Below are 10,802 nucleotides of genomic sequence, written 5' to 3'. Positions count from 1 at the left end.
AGTCCTCACATGTGTATATTTGTTTCAATTTAGTACCCATATATGTTTATTTAGTACCCATATATGTTTATTTGTTTCAATTTAGTAGTCGCTCTATTTGTTAGAATTTTGTCTGAATATTTTTTTTACAAAATAGAGAAATATTGTGTCTCCCTTAAGACCAAATTTATTATTTATATAAATGTTATATTTATATTTGTTATTAAAAATAACTTATAAAATTAAATATTGAAATTTATATTAAAGTTAATAGTAAAAGTCATGAATAACAAAGTTTTGGTAAATTTGTTACATTTATAATTGTTATACTCATGTGGGACTATATTGAAATCAAGACAATGACACGTGGCAGGTACCTTGTCACGTGTCATTGACAATGCCACGTGTCACATGAAGGATTTGACACGTGGCAATTTTTTTAAAAAAAAATTTTAAAAAATTTAAAAACTAAAAAAAGCAGAGGCTGACATGTGGCAAGGTACTTAACGACGTTTGTGAAAACTTAACGGAAGATACTACATTGATGCATATTACGAGTACTAAATTAAGACAAATTTAAAAGTGTAAGTGGGTACCATTTTAAAATTTTGAAACCAAACAAAATATGTTTCCGGTAATTAAACCTAAAATTTATGAATTTTCCCTTTCAATAAAAAGAAAACAGAGGCTCTGCAACATGTATATATTTATGATGCAGATTTTGTTGCCGGTTTTTCCTGCAAAACCAACCAGAGTAGTGGCAGAAGAGAGAAATAATTAATGAGAAACATTTGGAGCAATCACCTAGGAATGATGAGCATTTAATTAACACAAACCCATCTTAGTTGTGCATCAATATTTTGAGGATGCTTGATCATCTATCTATATATCTGCATTCTGCACATGCACTATGTACCCACCATTCAGATAATAAATTGCTCCATCGGTCAATTTGTTCTATTCCCCATGATTCCATTTCTATAGATTCCAATTTCCTTCATCATGAACTTACCATATTTATTGCCCTAACATACTATTCTTATCTCAAGATAATTTTTCAATAGTTTGATTTTTTTTTATTAATGTTTTGTTACACCTAATTATTTCATGTCGATTAAGAGTTTTTTTTTATACGTATTTTTCAAATATAACTACGATGGAATTTTAACTCCTCAAATAGTAATATCTCGAATAAATGGTCAATCCTAACGTTATTCAAATTTAATTTTTAAGTAATTATATTATTTTATTTTGGATTAAATTGTTTTTATTTATTGGAAGTCTCACATCGATTAGAAATAAAATTAATTCACAATATATAAATGATTGCAAACTTTTTTTTACAAATAGGTCTAACCACATAAGACATTGATATCACTCTCAATATATAGTGATATACTTTCTCATTTTTATCTAATGTGGGATTTAGACTCACGCTTGGATTCCTAATCATCTCCCCCTCAAGGTTATCCTTCAACCACATTGGTACACTCTCTCTCCAACGAAAGCATTCGAGTACCCCTTCTCGTACAGCCCTCGTTGGTGTTTGTTCTCCCTAGTGAAATCCCCTCTATAAACGTAACATTCTTACCCCCATTTATTTTATTTCTTTTCTATACTTCTATATATTGACCTCATTTTCATGCTTTTGTTTTCATTCTACTAAACATGTATGGAGAATGAGGTGAGGAGAAAGGGTCACTAAACGAGCTTGATCACTATTTTTTTCACAAAGTTCCATATTTTTGTGTCCAAACGTTAGGATGTCTTTTGAAAAAATATTGATAGAGGTATTCATCCCTAATCAAATGGATAGAAAGGAATCAATGATTCTAGTTATAGCTTGATGAAATTTTAATTGGCAATGGAATTAATTTTTTCAATGACTTCAATGTTTTGTTTTATGTTATAAAATCACATTTTCTATAATCTCTTATTTTCACTTCAATTTTTGTAACTTCAAAAGTTAATTCAATTATTACAATTAAATATTGATATTTTTAAAATATGATGATATTGCACATTATTTTTTACTCTCATCTCCTGTTCCTAGATCTTATATTTAAAAGATTCCAAGCTTCCCTCTGAATAAGTTGAGAGAGGACATTTTCACTTCACAACTTATTTTCTTTATGATATTCTCCATTTCCACCCATGATGAAGGAATCATAGACAAAAGAGTTTGAAGAATTAATGAAATCACTGTTATTGTCTTTCACTCCTTGCGATATTGTATGGCTAAAATAAAATTGTTCAAAACAACTGTCATTAATTCCTCAAAAGTCTATGTTGAAAATATTTTATCTATATAGATATCCTTATTTGTCTTTTTCTTCATTGTCAAAATATAAGTTGATTTTGATAAGTTTCTAAAGGTAATGAATATGAATTGTGCTTTCTTTCTTAAATTTACAAAAATATATACGAGACCTAATATTTTTATATTGTCTTACATGCAAAAAAACGACTCTCATTTCTTTTATATGCAATTTTTTTTTCCAATGAAATTAGGTATTTACATTAATTAATCGATAATTAAAATTAAATCTCTTTTATACAAAATAGTTTATCTCTTTTAACAAAAAAAAAAAAAGAGAATAAAAATACAAGTAAGACTTGAAAAAATGGAACTACATAGCTATCAACTTCTCTGATCTTCATTAAATACTTTGACAATAAAGACAAACTCGTGAGTTTTGGACAACAGTTCCTACTCATTGAATACAAATACACATCAAGCCAATGATTCCCATTTCGTGTATCAGACTCAGAAGTAACTTGAATCTGATACAGACAAGGTAGCTCAGAATCTTCCAACAACAATTATAGGCAATTCATTACACACATGTACCTCAGAGACACTTTAATGAAACACAATATCTTCCAACAGCAAAATCGTTACTCATTCAATACCAACACTTTGCATTACCTTGCACCCAATAAATTCAAGTTTCTTATCTGAATTAAGACATCGTCAATTCTTCATTTAAAGTTCATAACTTATTTGTTGCATGTAGAACTTGGAATAAGTAATAATGGATCATGAAACTTTTTTGTTGTACATTAGTTGTTTTTTATAAAACTTAGAAAAGCTCCATTTTTTATGTTTAATTGTCTTATTTCACAGAAAATAATGCTATTATAGCGTATCAACAGAGCTAACAATACGCTAAATGACAGTAGTAAGGTTACATATGAAAACCTGCATATTAACATTCACTCTTCTGCATAAAACATTAGGTAGAGGCTCTGCAGTGCACTTCTCTGCAATAAAAACCACGTGCTTCTGATCAGACAAAAATTTTCTGATCATGAAGTTACACTGCGTGAGTTTAGCTGTGTAAGTAAAAGCGAAAAAAAAAAACGAAAGAGACTATGATGAATTAATGAAAAACCATGGAATCTTATGGTAGGCTTGTTGACAGATGCGAATATTGAATAAAAGGGTCACAAGATGCCAAAAGCTTCATCACAAAGCATTCATCTCTATGAACTCAGAATGTACCATGTACGTCCGTAGAGTCAATAAATTAAACATGTTCACATATATCTTTTGATTTTGTCCAAACATTCACACTGCGATAAAAGTTTTTCAATATTTTAAATATTTTTGTTCGTTTTCGTTATATTTGTCGATACTACACTTAGCTTTGAATGAAACTTAATATATAAATGAAGGGTTTATCTAATTTGGGAGCAGTTTGCATTTTAGTTCTATAGTTCTTATTACAATCAGTTTTAGGACATTAGGGAATATCTTTTAGGAAATATTTTTTTTTTATTAACTAAATTATATATCTATATAAATAATAGTCTCTCCAGACAAACATTCCATGCCCAACAACAGTAAAAATTATTGAGTAATTTCCATTATTTCATTGATTCATGAGAGATGCGTTAATATTAGCATAAAAGGGTGAAAGTGGATTCAGCATTATTTGATAACTAATTTGGCAATTCAAAGGCTTCTTTAACCATCCTCCTTGAACCTTCTTGGTTGTAAAACTCTTCAAGAAACTCAGAAAAACGATAACTTCTGTATCTGGGAGGGTGTTCCTCATCTGTCAACTCCTCAATTGGCCCAATCACAGTATCCGAGTTCGGCCCATAAAACATTGCCATCGACACTCGTGGGCCCAATTTGTTCGTAACGGCCCTGTGATGTACACTTTTGAATCTTCCATTGCTCATAACCTACGCATAAATACCTCAAATTTTACTTCACCCTCTGCATTTGTTACATGTTCCTCGATTCTTATCCAAGATCAAAATATATTAAAATTTAAATAAATAAATTTCAATTTTACGTAGAGAATAAAAATATATTTAATGTAATGATGAAAGGTTAATATATGGATGCATGACGTGGTGAAGATAATGGTTTGCAGCTGTAGGGCATCTAGTTTGTGTTTTTTAATTGACAGTGACAAATGCAAAAGTTTTGTGAAAGATTCGAAGCAGAGAGTTTATCATTTTTTTTCTTATGGTTTAAGTTTTACAATGATTAAATATAAATCACTAATCAGAGTCTAAGGCAATTTTTATCTCAGTCATTAATATTTTTCAAACTTTTTAAAAGCCAAAGATTCTACGCTTTTCAACGAACACTCTCTTTTCTAATATCTACTAGAGTTTTTAAGTTGTTTCATGAACAAAGAATTGAAAAGAATTATAGTATATTTGGAGGTATATTATTGTTCAAGATGATCAAACTCAAACAAACTAATATAATTTTTTGGAGTAACATTTGTCATTTCAAATGATATATTTCTTTACTTTTTAAATTACAATACACCACTGCAATGTGATTGTAAATATTTGAGTGTTTTACGTGCGTGTTTCTTTTTGGAAAGTTTTTCATTGTAATAATTAGAGAGGTGTTATTGAAAATGAATAATTTAAGAAGTTAGTGGGATAACCTCACTAAGATTGTTTGGATTTCTAATAGTTTTTTGTATTGCCTAAGTATTCTCGTAATTAAATTTGATTAAATTAAACTGAATGAATAAAAAAATATCTATGCACATATCTTTTACCTTGCTAATGTTTATCTTATTTATTTTATTTCATTAAAACCATAATCTACCTTCTTCGTAAGAAGGATTTTTCTTCCATCACTTCACCCCTCTTATGATTGAAGCCGTATTTTCTTCAACAATTTCAAGATAATAATATCCCACAAAAAATTAGTCCACCCTCTAAATATAAATTTCATTCATTTACTTTTCATCAAGAATATTTTTATACATTTTCCATAAATATTTTTACAATAAAAGCAAGAAAAACTTAATTTATCTATAAATTTATACAAAAATCATCTCCATCAGTATCTTCAATTTTTTTAGTTTTATTACATATAAATCAATTTTAATTTACTAAAAAATTTGTTTCATTTTGTTTATTTTCAATCCTAAAAATATTAAGAAAAATTAGAAATTCTGCGATGGTTCATCTAATTTCATCTCTAACATTATTGAAAAAATAATAATATTTTAATCTTTTTCTTTTTACCTATTACTCTAATTATTCTTGAATTATTATATTACCTTATTAAAAAAATTATCAAAATAAATAATTAAAGTAATGAATTAAAAACAGATAAAAATACCATTATCCTATTAAAAATTATAAACGCAAGATCTTGCTCATGTTATAAATCTGAAATAAATTAATATCTGACTGCAATAGTTACAGAAAAGAAAAAGTGAAGGAGAATCTATGAGGAAAAGCACATGAATAATACCTGAATTTGATCTCCCAAGTTGATTACAAATGCATTGGGAATAGCAGGTACAGCAATCCATTTTCCATCTTTGATCACTTGGAGACCAGAAACCTGTGATTGCAAAATAACTGTGAGAACATTGAGATCAGTATGAACAGGGAGACCCAGGGTTAGTTCTGGATCTGGACATGGTGGATAAAAATTGGCTTGTGCCCTTAATCTAGGTTCATCCCCCAATATCTTCACCAAGCAATCTTCTTCTAGTCCAAGCCCTATTGATACCAAACCAAGAACCCTTCTCACCAATGAACCAATCTCTCTTGCATATTCACTGAAAGCCTCCCTGTGTTCAACAATAAACATGTTTCAGTAACTCACAAAGATACACAAAGATCATAATTTGTAACTGATGTTATACTGAAAGAGGAAATTGCTGCTAACCCATATTGAGTCCTTATTTCTTGTGGCAGAAGATGAATGACATCCTCAATAGGGTACCAGGGATGACTGAAACATTCACTCCACATCTTCACCTTTTCTCCACCCTCCACATGGAGGTAATAATTGTAAAGTTTTGTATTCTTGGTGTGATCTGTTGTGTAGAGCTGTTTTATTTTCTCTGGAGGCAAATTAAAAAGATCAGTAATTGCTGTCACCATTTTGTTGCAAACTTGTTCAGGAACACCATGGTTCACAATCTGGAAAAACCCATATTCCTCACAAGCTCGTGATATCTTCTGAACCACCAGAGAGGATGAAGGGTTGTCATCGTTGCAACTGCGTTCGCTCAAATCTATTATGGGAATTGAGTCCAGAGAAGTAACCTCTGAAAGTTGTGGCCTTTTCTCCTCTGGGAGGATAAATTTAGGAGATAGGGAAAAGAGAGGAACGGACTCATCAGCTAACTCAAAGGAGTTCATCTTCTCCGAGAACACTTGAAATTGAGGAAGTACAAATTGCATAGAAAGAAGACTTTATATTTATTTAATTTTTAGTTCATAGATGTGTATGTTTGATAGAAAAACAAAATCAACACTCCATCGGGTGAAACTGTTATTTGCATTAAATAGCACTTCTATTTAGTAAACATGTTGCTTAACGTAGTAAAATCAAAAGGGAAGAAAAATAGTTACTTGATAGTCATGTGCGCAACTCGCTAACAAAAATAATCAGAATGAAAGGAAGCATTTTTCTTTTATGGGCTAAACATGGCCCGTGATGAACCACTTTTATCGTCACTTGTCTGTGATTGGAATTCTAATTCAGGTTTGAGTTGGACTTTCCAATTATTTACTCTGATGGGTTTATTCCGTTGATGGCTAAATGATAGGTTGACACCCACATTTAATCACTTTTTATCACCTTAAAATTAACTTGCAACTCAAGACAAATTAACTTGTAACCTATGAAGATGGTAAAAAAATTGGTCAAATGTGACTGTCAACCTATTATTTCTTTTATCTACATATGTATCAACACTGATCTTTCTTGTGGTTTTAAGTTTATTGATCTTTCAATGTTGCAGAAATGTTTCTTGAAACTTACACTCTTGGTATGGTTGAGTTCTCTATGTATTTCATTATTCTCTAGCAGGGTACTCTGTCTTCATACAAAACCATACAAAAATTCCAAACAAATTATACTGTGTTTAACAGAGCAAGTAAAACGTATAAAAAAACTGTTCAAGTATAACACAGAAAAGATAAAATGAAAAACAAGCCTCCTGTGTTATGGTACGCTTGTTGAAACACGGGTATTGATCACATATTTATAATGGTCACAGGTAACCAAACTCTATCTATCACAAACTATATACATCCCACAAAATTACGAAGTAAATCACAACTGTTGATCCAACCATGGATCCCTAGGAGCTTTTCTAGCTCCAAAATATTCTACAACACTTTCAGAAACCCCAGCAACGTTGTTTAACAATGAGAATCCCCATGCCAGCCACCCTGTCTGTGCGTGCTGATTATTTGTTTCAGCCATGTTTTTCTGTTGAGCTTCTTCAATGAGATCATGCCACCACTTGGCCATGAACTCTTTCACAGCCTCAACCCCTTGGCTTACAACCTCTGTTGGGGGAATTATGATTGGATTCTGGTCCAGGTTCAGCTTTGTTAAGTTTTCGAGCCTACTAAACGTATAAGGAAGTGCTCGGATTTGGTTGTTGCTCAGGTCAAGCTCCCTTAAGTTAACCAGATCACCAAATGTTTCAGGAAGCTCTGTCATATCACTGAAATTACTGCTAAGATTTAGATATTCCAGATTTGTGAGTTTCCCAATAGACTGAGGCAGACCATGAAGCTCATTGAAATGAACATCAAGATGCTTGAGAGATTTCATTTCTCCAATGGAAGAGGGAAGCAATCGTATTTTATTCAAATGGATCAAAAGCTTCTCCAGGTTCACAAGTCCAAAACCCATGTTCGTTGGCAGACACATTAAGTTGTTAAAGCTTGCATCCAGTTCAACCAGTGACCTACAAATGCATTGAAGAAAAACATAAAAGAAGCACAAAATACAAGTGTCAAAACTTGAACTATTAGATAAAGACACACAAATGGATTTATATTATCTAAGAAAGTTTAATTTTAGAATGAAGAAGAAACATACCTGCAAAGAGCAATGGATTCGGGAAGAGCAGTTAGCTTGTTCCCTGACACATTAAGGATCTTTAGATTAACTAGCAATCCAATGGAGTCTGGCAGAGACTCTAAAACATTAGATGAAACATCCAGCTCCACAAGCTTCTGTAGTCCTGCTATTGAATCAGGAATCGCCTGTTTTAATGGCACCAAAACATCCAAAACTATAAGCTACAACAAACAATTGAATTATAATCTCTTTCAAATGCTCAACAACGAGTTACTTCACTTCAAAGTAACAAGTTTTTTTCTTTTTTGGTTTAAATCACTTCATGTCAATGGATTCAAACACTTGTTGGTGGATTTAAATCAAACGCTAAATTATTCTTTTGTATACACTACACGATCCTTCGATTCACACTCAAGACTCAAGAGACTGAATCAAACCGCCGCCTTGATCCTCTAGAACACGAAAACAGGTTCTTCACCAAATGACATTGACAAATAAAACACATCATAGGCTATATGATCATGTGAATATATGGTTTTGCTACGATGAAAACAACACACACAAAGATCGAGATAAAAGACCGCGCGAACCTCTAACTGATTCTGAGACAAATTAAGCACAACCAGACCACGAATCTTCCCGAAGGCCTCGGGAAGAATCTTCAACTGGGAACCAGAAAGATCAACCTTTTCCACTTCCTCAGTCTCTGCTTTCCTCAAAATACCAACCACACCTTCATCCACCTCTTCACCAACCCCTTTGACCGATTGCGCGTAAGCCTCGACGAGCATCTCCTCGGCAGCCATAAACTGCTTCACGCACTCCTCGTGCATGTCATCCACCCGCACCAGCGCATGAAAAATCTGCGCCTCGTCGTCCGGCGCGTGGGGGTCGGCGATCTTGGCACGTGCGGCGGCAACGGCGGAAGGGTCCGGGCGGGGACCGATGGTGCGGAGGAGGGAGAGCGTGTGGGCGACGTTAAGGGTGGAGGCGCGTTGGGTGAGCGAGGTTAACACTTGGGGGTGGTTCAAGTGAGGAAAGTTGGAGAGTAGAGATTGGTGGAATTGTGTGGGCAATGGTGGATGGGTGTGTGGATGAAGGTGGTGCAGAAGGTGGGAGAGAAGAGCGAAATCGTTGAGATTGGGATTCATTTTGGTGAAGATATGAAGAATTGTGAAGGAAGTAAAAGCTGAGAGAAAAAGAAAATAAGAAAGGTAGATAGATAGATTGTTTCTAGTTTCTGCTGCTGACCGCTGTTTTGGATTGAACAGTGATGTTTTGGGTTGGTTGGCGTGCCAAAACGGTTGTCGCTTCATTTCTTTTCTTTTGGACATGTCTCCGTTGAGTCAGTCTCTTGGGCTAAAACAACAGGTACTTTTTTTTATTATTATTATTATCCGAGTGATTTCTTATAAGTTATTATAAGGAGCAATGATAATTTAATAAAATTTTATTTGACAAATTTTGAGAAATAATTATTTTTGTAAAAAAAATTTAAAATTTTATTATTTTATTTTTGTTACTTTTAAAATAAATATATTATATTAATAATTTTTTCAAATTTATCAAATAAAATATTTGTCAAAAAATTATTTTTGATATTAATATATTGATTAGAATTGAAAAATAATTAATTTAATTTATAATTATTAAACATGTTTTAAAGTTTTTTTATTTTCAAAATTGATCTTAATATTAATAAATTGATAGCAAACACTTATAATTAATAGATTTGATTAATTATTTATTAAATTAAGAAAAATGTTGACAATTGAAGTTATGATGTTTTTTATTTTATTTATGTTTATGTTTTATTGTTATTTTATTTGATATTTCAAGTTTAATTCAATAAAAGTGAAAAAAAAATGTTTTGATATATTTTACAAATAAGTGAAAATCTCAGATTTGGAAAGAGAATAAGTGAAATATTGACTAGTCAACATTATCAACACACATGGAGAGAAAGAAATTTGATATCTCTACATTAGTAGAAGGACATTCTCAAGGATGGAGACATTCAATTTCAACATCAGTCTAGTATTCAGTATGTTTAGGAGTAGCTAACTCCTTCATTCACGGGGTTGGATGGATGTAATGTATTCTTAGTTCTATATGTATTCCATTAATCAATATAATTATTTTCCACTCTTTTGTTCTATTTCTTCTATTTCTTGTTTACATCATTGATCGTTCATAACATCATAATTTTGATCAGTGATGTGATCTCTTAATAAGGACATGTATAAGACATTAGGGTTTTTATTAAAGTTTAAACTTGCCACTAAGACATTAGGTTTGATATTTTTATTCAATTTTAATATTTCTATTTATCATTTATCTCTTTTCACATTAAAATGTTTATTTACTCTCAATTTCAAAAGTTTAATTGCATAAACCACTCATTTACAAGATAATATAAAAAACTTATTTACTTTATTCTCTTGAATCTTTCATTTTTTTTATTTGAAGAACTTCTATTTGGTAGAATAATTCTTGT

The 10,802-nt window shown here is 31.6% G+C and overlaps 2 protein-coding genes across 3 annotated transcripts; both read right to left on the bottom strand.

Annotated features, from left to right (window-relative positions):
• Positions 1 to 2,694: 2,694 nt before the first annotated feature.
• LOC114173080 (protein DMR6-LIKE OXYGENASE 1-like) lies at positions 2,695 to 6,666 on the bottom strand. Of its 2 annotated transcripts, none has more exons than XM_028057301.2 (3): positions 6,146 to 6,666; positions 5,723 to 6,047; positions 2,695 to 3,243 (listed from the first exon to the last, which is right to left on the bottom strand). In XM_028057301.2, exons 1-3 carry the CDS (start codon positions 6,664 to 6,666, stop codon positions 3,196 to 3,198), a joined length of 894 nt encoding a protein of 297 aa, XP_027913102.1. In that variant the 3' UTR covers positions 2,695 to 3,195. The 2 variants fall into 2 exon arrangements, with proteins under 2 accessions (XP_027913102.1, XP_027913101.1); XM_028057300.2 differs by lacking the exon at positions 2,695 to 3,243 and adding an exon at positions 3,390 to 4,173.
• A 741-nt stretch (positions 6,667 to 7,407) lies between these two features.
• On the bottom strand, positions 7,408 to 9,599 carry LOC114174129 (plant intracellular Ras-group-related LRR protein 3-like). Its single transcript, XM_028058894.2, has 3 exons — positions 8,896 to 9,599; positions 8,324 to 8,490; positions 7,408 to 8,189 (listed from the first exon to the last, which is right to left on the bottom strand). Exons 1-3 carry the CDS (start codon positions 9,454 to 9,456, stop codon positions 7,544 to 7,546), a joined length of 1,374 nt encoding a protein of 457 aa, XP_027914695.1. The 5' UTR covers positions 9,457 to 9,599; the 3' UTR covers positions 7,408 to 7,543.
• Between the last annotated feature and the right edge of the window lie 1,203 nt (positions 9,600 to 10,802).

Source organism: Vigna unguiculata, chromosome 2, assembly GCF_037176805.1.
Source record: "Vigna unguiculata cultivar grain cowpea cultivar isolate G323 ecotype 2 chromosome 2, ASM3717680v1, whole genome shotgun sequence".
NCBI classification, from domain to species: Eukaryota; Viridiplantae; Streptophyta; class Magnoliopsida; order Fabales; family Fabaceae; genus Vigna; species Vigna unguiculata.
This window is presented reverse-complemented; position numbering and strand designations above follow the sequence as displayed.